This window comes from Marmota monax, unplaced genomic scaffold (genome assembly GCF_021218885.2).
Source record: "Marmota monax isolate L192 unplaced genomic scaffold, Marmota_monax_Labrador192_F-V1.1 WCK01_AAM20220418_F8-fsc00122, whole genome shotgun sequence".
NCBI classification, from domain to species: Eukaryota; Metazoa; Chordata; class Mammalia; order Rodentia; family Sciuridae; genus Marmota; species Marmota monax.
Genome location: NW_026695223.1, coordinates 282581 through 295511, shown reverse-complemented (window position 1 = coordinate 295511; position 12931 = coordinate 282581). Strand labels below are relative to the sequence as shown.

Genomic DNA, 12931 nt, shown 5'->3' with positions numbered 1-12931 from the left:
CCTTAAAAATGATTACAGCTTATATGATAGAAACATTATAAATGTATGCCACATTAATTTTCCTTCATACATCTACAGCCCCAGAGTAAAAGAACTGCTGACCTAAAAGTAAATATGAATGAAACCTTACCATTTTAGACTCATAAGTATAAAGGGCCTTTAAAAGAGGAGGCTGTGGAGTGAGTAAGCTCTGCAAAGTACGGTCATCTTCTACCAAGCTATCCACAAGGACCTTCAAATAGCCACTGTTAGAAAGATACAAAAGCCACTGCTGCTGCTTATCCACAGAGACAATCCGATCAAGGAGAGCCAGGGCCAGCATCTAAAGGAAGAATGAAACAAAGTCCAAACATGCTGATGGCTACCAAAATCAATAAGAATAATTGTCTTTTTTGAAAATAGTTACAAACTTTTCTCATAAGAAGGTTACTTGCAATAAAATTTCCTTATATTGTTTTCTTGAGAAGTTGAAACTATATGTATACAGAATCTCAATTTATTAATAAAAGACAAACTTTCAGGATGAAAGTTAAATTTCTGAACAAAATCTAACACATTAACATAATGGCATAAATATATTTTAGCTGCCCTTCAATAGATGAATGGATAAAGAAACTGTTGGTATATATACAAAATGGAATATTACTCAGCATTAAAAGAGAACAAAATTATGGCATTTACAGGAAAATAGATGGAGTTGGAGAATATCATGCTAAGTGAAATAAGCCAATCTCAAAAAACCAGGGGCCGAATGTTCTCTAATAAGTGGATGCTAATAATCCATATGGCGGGGGTAGGTGCATGGGATAAGTGGAGGAACTTTGGGTGGGGCAAAAGGGGACGGAGGAGGCAAAGGGGTAGGAAAGATGGTGGAATGAGATAGACATCATTACCCTAGGTACATATATGACTACACTAATTGTGTGACTCTACTTCATACACAACTAGAGAAGTAAAAAATTTTGTTCCATTTGTGTACAATGAATCAAAGAGTTTTCTATTATCGTGTGTAACTGATTAGAACTAATAAATAAATAAATGATGTATATATTTTAGCTGAACCTAGACATTTCCTTGTTAAAGTAGTTTTTAAAATATCTTTTTAAAATAATTCTAAAATTGTATGTATTATAGAAAACCTAGAAAAATATATAAAAAGTATACAATCTAATAAATATTAAAATTTTAAAACTTGACTCAGTTTACACATTCAGAAAGTCAAAAATACTTATTCAGTAACAATATTAACAGTTAATTTACCCTTCCAATCTCATGACCATCACAAGCATCTCGACAGACCACTTCCATAAGGGCAGCGCCATAACTCTCAATGATGGCTATGTTTTCTCGTTGTAATTTGCTAAATACATCTTCAGGAGCTGTCAGCCTTTCCCACATAGTTTTCTTTGCTAAAGAGTTAAAACAGAGAAAAACACTCTAATAAAAATCAGTTTAGTAACTAAGTAATTATAACTCACATACAACAAAAAATCTTTCCATTACTACATGCACACAAAGGACCACTGACCACCCATTTAGTCCAGCCAGGCGAACCTCACAAACACCATGCACATATCATGCTTGTGTACTAAAATAACAATGTATCACAAAAATAATAAACCATACTTAAATCAAAATAAATATTGAGACTCCAAGAGAATCAATATCCTCTGTTTATCCTGTTAACCAATCTCCTGTTATCTTTTACTGAGATTTTTGAGAAATTTGGCAAGAAAGGAACAGGTGTAATGTAGACAAAAATCTTCCTCCAAAATTATAGGTTTTTTTGTTTGTTTGTTTGTTTTTAGACAGGTTCTCATTGTGTTGCCCAAGCTGACCTTGAACACAATGGGTGGCTTAGATGATCCTTTCACTTTAGTCTCCCCAAGTAGCTGAGATCAAAGGCATGTGCCCCCATGTCCAACACATTCTTATTCTTTATTATTTTTAGTTGAAGTACTTAGTAAAAACAAAAAGTACTTCCATTATAAGGGTGATTTAAATATTCAATGGTAATTAATAGTATGATCATACATTTCATATAAGATTCATGCAAACCTTAGAAAACATTTGTAAATACACCAAGTAAAACAATATCCTACATATGAAATTAACCTTGTGATTTTTCTTCAACAACTACATAGCAGCAGTTTTTAAACTGGCATCTTGATAACTTTCTTTAACAAGCCATTTTTAAAGAATCAACTAAATATATACTGTGCAAAGGGAAGGGAGACACTGTACAACTCTGTGGACGACATATTTTGTTCAACAGAACTAGAGGTAAGTAAGAAGAGTTACAGAAGTAAATAAAGCTTACACTTTATTTGAGGGTATTTTTTTCCCTTACAGTATTCATGCGCTAATCTTCATAATTCTTATGAACTGAATATGCATCCTTGATTTTAGTCTTTAATGATTATGTTAAGATTCATTAATTATATGTGTGCTTAGCCAAAAGATGGAGAAGTGATTTTCTTTTTTAAAGTAATCATCTCTAAAAACAGAACAAGACTAGGAATTGATCTAATTCTACCTGCTTCTAAGGTATCTGGTTCGTCTGGTCTCTGGGCAATTTGTAAGTAATAAAGCAGAGAGCCATATAGGTGAGTCCTCACTCGTTGAAATCCACCACCTGGGAAAATCAAATAGATGTAGGCATTTGAAAACCATTTTTTTCAATTAAAGTTAAAACAAATTAAAAGTTGTAATTTATAGAAAATTTAGATTAAAAAAACCTGTCTTCAAAATGAAGTCTAACAGTTTCTTCAATATGATGTGAAGTGAAGAATCTCCAATAGAAGCAAAACCCACCAATGGGTTCTCTGCTGGAGGAGGTGAAGAGAAAGAACTATCAAGCATTAACGGATAATGGGCCTCTCTGGGTCCTGAAACCAATGGCTGCTTCTGTTCTGTGCGGACCGATTGGCTTAGGTGAGCAGTCAGGGTGAACACAGCACCAGCGACAACTGGCATTAATTCCTGTGCAGCTTCGTCATCCAGTATCTTAAAGTACAAAGGCAAAACAGAGTGAGGATCCTGCTTTCAGCTACCATTGACAAGTTTGTATATATTTAACTTTTCAACTACTAAAACAATATAAAAATGGAATATAAGTAACATTCAAAGGGAAAAAAGCTAATATATAGAGAGAAATTTAAACATAATGCAGAGAAACAGGCGCTCTTAACTAGAAGGGATTCCTATCAAAATTCCATTCCATAAGGATGTTTAATTTATTTGTTGTTGAAATTCACAGAAATGGTCTCACCACTAGGGTCTCATTCAATAGGTGTGGAGAGTGATCTATCTATGTATATTTTTACAAAGCTCGCTAGACAATTCTGATATACCTATAGTAGCTGGGAGCCCCTACTTAACAGAATTAATCCCTTTCTTAAGCAAAGCCTTGAGACCGGTATCATACAACTCTATTTTACTTTCAATCTAAAATGGAAAATAAGGATGAAAACAATATTGTTTAAATGGCATATATTTGTTCAACCTTATGAACTACTTTAGGAAGCATGTCACCTTATCATGTACATCTTGTAAAATATCACGAATAATCAGTTGTCGATCCTCTGCCTGAATGAGGTCCTGGGGACAAGCTGTCAGTATAATTTCTACCAGCTGCCTCCATGACTCCAGCACATGCCGTTTTGCATGAAGACACTGCAGTAATTTGTTTCTTCCTACCACATACTGAAGAATAGTGCTGATTTCCTAAAGCCACAGAAATTGAAATGCTAGGTTAATACACAAAGGCAAATAATGTCTGTTATTAATAGGTTCCTGTCAATTATTCAGAAAACATTTATTCGAAAACCCACAATGCATACCAGGCAGCAGATATCTTTTCATATTATTTTTGTGGCCAACGCTATGAAAATTAACATATAAAGTTCTTTGTGAGACAGAGGGACACAGGGGGAAGAGGGTGAGAGAGAGAAAGATGCAGGGACAGAGGTGGTATAGATGGAAATAAACTTTGTAACCCCATCTTTCTCCTTGAAATAAATAGTCTTTTTATATTTAGTTTAGAGCCCTAGAATTGCTTACACACCAAGTTCAAATGCATGTTTTCCTAACACGTCTTTATTTGTGACTTTCTACTTGGCCTAGCCAGATGTGTTTCTATGTATAAGATTCTTCCCATCTGACCTCTTACCCATAACTCCCCTCACTTGTAATGAAAAAATGACTCTCCTCTCTCACTAATAGTCTAAATCCCTAACTTGCATATCAGAAAATTTATGTGATATACCAGACATTAAGCTTCAGTTCAGTTTATAAAAATTACAAAATCAAAAGTGAAAGACTCAGGCTGGGGTTGTGGCTCAGTGGCAGAGCGCATGCCTAGCATGTGTGAGGCACTGGGTTCAAATCTCAGTATCACATATAAATAAATGAATAAAATAATGTCCATCAACAACTTAAAAAAATTTTTTTTAAAAAGTGAAAGACTCCATGAAGGTTTAATTTTTAATGAGTTTTGTTTTGTCTTGCGATACTGGGATTATACCAGTGTCTTACATGGTGCTACGCAAGCAATCTACTTCTGAACTACATCCAGAGTCCTTTTTTACTTTATTTCGAGACAGGATCTCCCTAAGTTGCTGAAAGTGGTCTTGAACCTCAATTCTACTGCCTTAGCCTCCTGAGTAGCTGCAATTACAAGATGTAATCCACTGCACTCAGCAAATAATTAAGTAGTTTACTAATTGATAAACTATAAGTCAATTTACAGTCTTGTCTTGTAACAAGTAACTTAGGTCATTTAAGTAATTAAAAAAATAAAACTAACCTACTCCATAGAACTTACCTCCATTAGTAGTGGTCTCTGTCCTATGGCTGCCATACCCTGAAGAGCATTTACTTCAGCTACCAGAACCCTATGAAGAAGCTATAGAATTAGGGGAAAAAAGAACAACAGACAATTTCAGATACTGGTAGAAATAATAACCCCTAGTAATTACTATAAACTGGCTTAAAGGGAGTTTCAGATATCTCTACACATAAACTAACAATGGCACTGTTCAATTTCCAGACAAAAATACTAAGAATCTTTCACATTCCAGAAAGTAGTACCAAAGAGCCTCTGTGGCAGTCAATAAAAGTGCCCTGGTTATCTTCTTCTTTCTGTGAGGACATTACCATTTGCCTGATAGAACATTAAGTAGTTAAAAACTCTCCATAGTACTAGTTCAGTGAAATAATTATGATAAGGAAGGAAATGGGGAACCTTTTAAACAATTAGTGTGGTCTATTAAGTTTTATTTCCTGGCTGTTTGATTAAAAAAACAATGAAACAAATAAACACACATACACACACACAGAGACCAATAAGCTAGAAACCAAAATCTCTTTTGCGGGAGAGGTTGGATTAAGTTATACTTTTTCTTATGGTTCAATGACTGAACCATTTGTACTCAGGATACTTAAAGCAATCCTCACCTTGACATTGCAGACTGTCTGTCCCCGTAAATTTTTATGTTCACAGTTAGCAATAACTTGTTCAATCTGGGCCCGATCAAAAAAATCCAACTGCAAAGGCTCAGGAATCTCCTGACTGAAGTCAATCGAATCAAGAATACTTAGAATTTTTCGACGTACTAAAAATAAAAAGCAGTAAATCAATTGTACTTGGGGCATCTGAAGAGACAAACAAACCCTCATACTCAGCTCACTCCAAGATTACTCTGTTCAGAAAGGGCATTAGTCTAGAAACTGAAGACTGTGTTGAAATCTAAATCTGATTTTATTTCTGTTATATCCACTTACAAAAATAATTTCCTTCTTATCCTATAACCCTAGCTATTAAAAACATTTATAAATGACAAATATTGCTTTACATAGTTTTTCTATACTAGTTCAGAATTTGCAGGCACAATAATCTCCATCAGTTTTAAGCAACTGACTATGTCTACAAAATAAATGTATTATAAAATTAAAAGTTTACCTTTTGTAGTAGTGTCAAAGTGAAGGAACCCAGAAACAGACCTATTTTCATCTTCTGTTCCTCCTTCACCATCTGCTGGAGTATCAATAATAATTGATTGTAAAATAAAGAACAAACTCTTAAAACTACATTTCTTTGAATATGACAAAACATTGTGCATTTTATTTTTAGGTCACTGTGTCTAGGTCAAAAAGCCCTTTGGTAATGAAATTCAAATGCCAACATCGATGAAGACTCACCAACATTCATCTAATTCTTTCCATCCCTATACTATCATCCACAATTTCAAAGAGGATAATCACAATTTCAAAACTGGTAAGATCCAATTATGATAAAGAAATGATTCAAAACCTTATCTTTAATTCACATGTGTAAGACATACTGAAATAACTTTGGTCAGCTGGATAGTGGCGCACACCTGTAATCTCAGCGACTCAGGTAGCTGAGACAGGAAGACCATGAGTTCAAAGCCAACCTCAGTGAAAGGGAAGCGCTAAGCAACTCAGTGAGACCCTGTCTCTAAAGAAAATACAAAATAGGGCTGGGGATGTGTCTCAGTGATTGAGGGCCCCTGAGTTCAATCCCCAGTATCAGGGGGAAAAAAAAAAAGCAAAATAGCTTAGGTCACCCTGGCTCGGTATGAGAAACTCAACAAAACACTTTGTATATAACTGTATTGTGGATGTTTAAAACAAAAATAAAATGACAACCATGGGATGATCTTAAATTTTGTTTTTCTTTCTTTCCCCCTGGTACTGGGGATTGAACTCGGGGGCACTTGACAACTGAGCCACATCCCCAGCCTTGTTTTGTATTTTATTTAGAGACAGGGTCTCACTGAGTTGTTTAATGCCTTGCCATGGGTTTTGAAATAACGATTCTCCTGTCTCAGTCTCCCCAGCCCCTGGGATTACAGCCTGCGCCACCACACCCAGCTTAAATTTTATGTTTTGTTTGGTAGTTTGGTACCAGGATTGAATCCAGAGGTGCTTAACTACTGAGCCATATTTCCACCAGCCCTTTTTATTTTTTATTTTGAGACAAGATCTTGCTAAATGGCTTAAGGCCTCACTAAGTTGCCTGGGCTAGCTTTGAACTCATAATCTTCTTGCCTTAGCCTCCTGAGAAGCTGGATCATAGGCATGTGCCACTGCACTGGCTAAATTTTGTGTTTTAAGGAAAAATATTCTTACAGTGGAAAGAACTGTTTTGGTTGACAATTACATACTTAGCATAAAATTCAGATTTGCATTTGGACTGACAAAGACCAATTATGAGTACAATAAAACAAGTGTCAAAATTCACACATTCACCTGAGTATGGTTTCACTGGCATGTCATCTAGTAAGAGGTGTAGGAGCCTCTGGGTATGAGATCGCTGGCGATTCAGAGAAGTAACTCTTAGTTCTATTGAAGCCGTCTTCATAAGCCATGACATTTGGTTCAACATAGAGATTTCATATTCTGAAATTTAAACATATAAATTTAATTTCTTAGAGTCATAACACAGGATCAGAACAGACCTAAATATCCATAACTCATCAGATATTTTCCCATGTAAAGAAGCCAATTTATGAAACTTGGCAACATCATATTACTCTGTAAAATTCTAAAAGAAAAAAGATACAAAGGGAGAAAAAGTAACACAGTATATATCTATAAAAGATGAGCTAAAACAAATGAAGAATAAGAGAATCAAGTTTTCATTACCAGGATAATTTCATAAGGCTCTTCTAAGTCTGCAATTATGTGATATTAATACATAATATTTTGTTTTGAAGAGTATTTTCAAATATATATCTCAAAAACTATCATAAAATTCACATATTTAAAGTTAAACCCATACTGCATCAATTTTATGATTTTTTAAATATAATTAAGAACATTTGATTTAACATATAACTAGGGGTAGGAATTACAAATATGAGGAGTTTTGAATTCAGTATTATTTTTATATGCTTGCCTTTGAAGTCCTAAATGATAATAGTGCAAACATAAAACTCACCAAATAACAATATTTATAGACTGATGCAAAGCTGATCAATTTTTTCAAAAACCCATACCATAATAAGTAAATATTAACTATTCTTTTTGATTAGTTAGGCATATAAAGAGTTTCACTGGATGCAGTGGCACGTACCTATAATCCCAGCAATTCTGGAGATTTAGTCAGGAGGACTACAAGTTCAAGGCTAGTCTTGGCTGGCTATCTTATATATCTTATGTTATCTTTATATCTATCTATCTGGTACCAGTGATCTATCTATCCATCCATCTATCTGGTACCAGGATTGAAGCCAATAGTGCTTAATCACTGAGCCCACCGCTCAGCCCTTGTTAATTTTTTATTTGGAGACCATCTTACTAAGTTGATTAGGGCCTTTCTAAGTTGCTAAGACTGGCCTCAAACTTGTAATACTCTTGCCTCAGTCTCCCGAGTAGCTGGGATTATAATTATGCGCCTAGCTAGCTTTGGTAATTTATTGAGACCCTGCCTCAAAATAAAATACAAATGCTAGAGATGTAGCTCAGTGGTACAGTGCCCTGGGTTCAATTCCCAACAATGGAGGGAAAAGAGGACAGGGTTTCTAAAAGCTTTTTATATAAACAAAATCTCAGGACTAAAAAATAAGAAACTTATTTTGAAAATGAAGTGCAAAAAGGTTTTGCCATTAAATAATTCCCAAAGGTGTCACTCTTAAAAGTAAGTTAGGGGCTGGGGTTGTGGCTCAGTAGTAGAGTGCTCGCCTAGCATGTGGGAGGCACTGGGTTAGATCCTCAGCACCACATAAAAAATGAAATAAAGATACTGTGTCCACCTACAACTAAAAAATAAATATTAAAAAAAAAGTAAATTAGAAGCTTCCAGTTACTAATAATAGAAATTTATTGGTATAATTTGTGACCCTCAATTTCCTAAAATAAAAAGATAATATAAAGTAATTTTTAAAAAACATAATAAGCCATATGGTCTGGATATAAACTGAATTCAGAAAATTTTTAAATATTAATCAAGAAAAAAGTAGAATTCTAATGATACTTGGTCTGTGATAATTATTATCCATCTCAACTAAGTTATGTTTTTCACTATAAACAGTTTTCAAATTTTTAAGACATAAATATGACTACACACCAAAAAAGTAAACCAAGAGTTGTACAATCACTTTCAGTAAAAAAAAATGTAAATTTCCTCCATAATTTTTTTAATCTAAAAATTTTCTTATCCCTTTCAACACAATCTTTAAATTTTGTTTGTAAAAGAATCAAATTCTGGGGGCTGGGGTTGTAACTCAGCAGTAGATTGCTCACCTAGCACATGAGAGGCACTGGATTGATCCTCAGACCCACATAAAAATAAATAAATAAATAAACAAATAAATAAATAAAGTGAAGATATTAAAAAAAGAAGAAGAATCAAATCCTGTCCATAGTAAGATATGTTTAAATAATCTTATGATAGAAGCTAAAATGTCAGGTTTCTCAATCACAAATTACAAAAGCAATCCACAATAACACAAATGCAAAGTAACAAAATCAAAACAGAATTCCATAAAAATTATAACTGCTCCCCTCAAATACTGTATAAATCAAATCACTCATCATGAGCTTATAATTTTGTTAAAAAAGATTTAACATCCCTTATCCAAAAATCCCAAATTCAAAATGCTCTAAAATTCAAAATTTTTGAGTACCAAGCAATAAAATACTCTACATCTGACCACATGTGATGGGCTGCAGTCAAAATATACGTATACTAAAATGATTGTGTAAAATTACCTTCAGATTATGTGCATAAGATGTACATAAACATAATTAAATTTACACTTAAGAAACTTGGGTCCCATTTCCAATGGGATATGCATATGCAAATATTACAAATCAAAAAATATTCAAAATCTCAAACACTTCCGGTACAAAGAATTTCAGATAAGTGATACCCAACCTATAATAGCAAAAGAAAATAATGGCTTACCTGTGTTAGAGAAAGGGAGATGTTGCAGCTGAGAAAATAAGAAATCCTGGCTGGTTCTCAAATATCTCATAGTAGGACCAGATGTATCGGAGCAAGCACATAACTGGTATATCACCTAATGAAATAAAAGAAAATCCTTAAATCAGTCTTTTTTGTGTGTTATCTGAAAGACATTTGTTTTAAGATAACAAAATATTAACTTAGAGCTACTATGTGAAAAATTAAGACACATCAACAACAATATGGATAAAACCAGGTACAAAATATAAACTCTAATTTATAAATGTCCTTAGCCAAGTAGCTCAAGGAAAAAAAAAAAAAAAAAAAAAATATATATATATATATATATATATATATAGAGAGAGAGAGAGAGAGAGAGATTAAAATACAAATTGAAAGTGCTGACATATAACTAATTTAAAAAACATTTTAAAATATTTGTCAATACATGTGCACATAGTTTGGTTTTAGTATTTAACTATTATAGTAGCAAGTTACTTAGCATTAACTTCTGAGAACCACACTTCATTTCAACCTCAGGAAGATAGAACACTAAAACTGAACAAATTACAAAAATTATAAAGATATGCAAACTCAGCTATATAAATTCTAAACATAAATTTAATTGAAAACAACAGATTTCGGGGAAAAGTTTTTTTATATTGAATGTAAAAAGAGATGATTAGAGCTAATACATAAGAGCTCCATCCTGTAAGAGAATATCACAAAGATCTAATAAACAAAAATGGCAAAAACACTATATATGAGGAAAAATAAATCAAAATTTAAAAAATATATCATCTTTTTTTCAGCAATAAACAATAATTAACCTAGGCATGATGGCATGTGTCTATAGTCCCAGGTAGCTGGGGAGCTAGGTAGGAGGATCACTTGGGTCCTAGAGTTTTTGGCCAGCCTAGGCAACATAGCAAGGTTCCATCTCTTAGAAATATAAATGAATGAATAAATAAATAAATAGGGCAATAATAATCCAAGTGCCATGTTATAGCTCATAAATCAACAAAAATTCTTATTGTAAAATGCAAATCATGGTATTTGGCAAACTAGCAGTGGAAAATTTCACTCATTTGTGATTCATTTTACGAACATTTATTAACTGTTTTCCACTAACAGACTCTTTAGTGTCATCTATTATCAGTGCCATTAATACAAGTTAAAATCTAAAGTCGTAAAACTATGCCTTCTGACCCTACATAATTGATACTCAATTATTTATAGATTCTGTATTTGCTTAAATGCTTACATGCTAAAATTTATTTGTAACCTCCAAATCAATACTCAAAGTACTTGAGGCAGAGTACTGAAAAATTTCAACCAGCTTATACTCAAGCAAAGCAATACTCTCTTTGCCTTCCTATTCTAATTCTATATTGCAAACAAGTCTTTTTTGTGGTCTACTTAGAGCCACCTTTTTCTCATTTTTGTGCTTTTTACTGGTGATTCTGCTGTTTAAAACAGTCCAAACACAGTTTTGAAATGCTGTTTAGTGTTCCTAAGCCCAAAAAGGCTAAGGTGAAAAACGTGTGTAAAGATAAACGTCACACAGGCATTTTTGGAGGAAAAATATAAGACAAACTTGATATAAACAAGAGTTCCAGTGCTATTTGCCAAGAGTTCAACGTTAAGGAATAAACAATATATACTACATAAGGTGTTTTTTTAAACAGAAATATATGTGAAAACAAGATTATGGATGGATTCATTAGTTGAGGAGAATACTAGGATCCACAATTTGTAGGAATCTAGTTCTCTATTTTTCCTAGGAGCTCAGGATTTATCCCTTCAGTGTTCACAATGACTCCTTAAAATATAACTACTAAGAATAATGAGAACTAACTGCAAATCCATGTCTGGAAATATATTCTTTTGGCAGCATGGTGGTGGGGATAATATATTCTTAAGTAAAATATAAAAACAACCCAAAGTAACTGAATAAGTTCACCAGACCAAAGTTAAAATTGGGAAAACAACCTAAATGTAATTTACACTATAGCAAGTATAATATAGAAAGTATATATAGAGAGAGGGTGTAAAAGGACACATGTGTACTGAATACAACTAAATAAACACTAGGTATACTCAAGGAAAAGACCAAAAGGAAAGGCCAGGTATAAAGCAAACAGTTCTGCTATAGTTGTATGCTTCTTTTTTGAGATTGTTTTGATATTCTATAAATAAAGCCTTAAACTAATACTTAACTTCTCAAAACAAAATTAAGTAAAATACAGTAAGACACTCTAGAATGTGAGAGAAGTAACAATAATTTGGCAGAAAAACCTGGTTTCTAACACGGTACAATCAGGAGCTAGAGTAAGGCATGTGCTCTCCCGTCTCTCAGACCTTTCTCCCCCTCCATGCCCCTTTCCTGACTTAAACCTGGTTTCATTCACTTTCTAACAATTGCTTCTACCTATATATTAAGTTCTATAACACTGCACTAAAGTTTGCTCTGACATTAAGGAAGAGTTAAATTTGATTCACAGAAACACTTAGCTGCAGTATAGTGCAGTGAAAGGATGTTTGGACAGTCTGAAAACAGAAGTAAACAGTGAAAAATTACAAACAAACACAGAAAAACAGAAAATGCCAATGAGAGGTTAAGGATGCATTTCTTATAAAAATGTGCATCACCGTACCCACTGAGTCACATAAAGTCTAGTTCTTAAAATACTTATTAAAAGTAGAAAAAGACAAAAGTTCTCGTAATTTAACTTCACATTACCCTTTCTACCATCTTACACAGCTGTAGGACTTTATGACATGGCTCTTAAAAGGTATTTCCATGCTGGGGTTGTGGCTCAGTGGCAGAGCACTCACCTCGCATGTGGGAAGCACTGGGTTTGATCCTCAGCACCACATAAAAATAAATTAATTAAAGGTATCGTGTCTATAATAAAAAAAAAAAAAAGGCATTTCTACTTGTAGTCTCATTTTAGTCTCGCAACAGCCCTTTCAACAAATTGAAAAACTCAAGAT

General features: G+C 33.6%; 1 protein-coding gene across 3 annotated transcripts in view; it reads right to left on the bottom strand.

Annotated features, from left to right (window-relative positions):
• The window catches only part of Nup205 (nucleoporin 205), a 68685-nt gene that overhangs the window by 20833 nt on the left and 34921 nt on the right, over nt 1–12931 (bottom strand). For 2 of the 3 annotated variants that reach the window (XM_046434212.2, XM_058575772.1), the window contains exons 23-32: nt 9935–10049; nt 7276–7425; nt 5963–6037; nt 5458–5615; nt 4826–4906; nt 3535–3726; nt 2739–3006; nt 2537–2635; nt 1261–1409; nt 131–322 (exon numbers count right to left, since the gene is read on the bottom strand). In XM_046434212.2, the coding sequence (XP_046290168.1) occupies nt 131–322; nt 1261–1409; nt 2537–2635; nt 2739–3006; nt 3535–3726; nt 4826–4906; nt 5458–5615; nt 5963–6037; nt 7276–7425; nt 9935–10049 (1479 nt within the window). The remainder of the gene's footprint in view (nt 1–130; nt 323–1260; nt 1410–2536; nt 2636–2738; nt 3007–3534; nt 3727–4825; nt 4907–5457; nt 5616–5962; nt 6038–7275; nt 7426–9934; nt 10050–12931) is intronic. The other variant, XM_046434213.2, reaches the window with a different exon arrangement.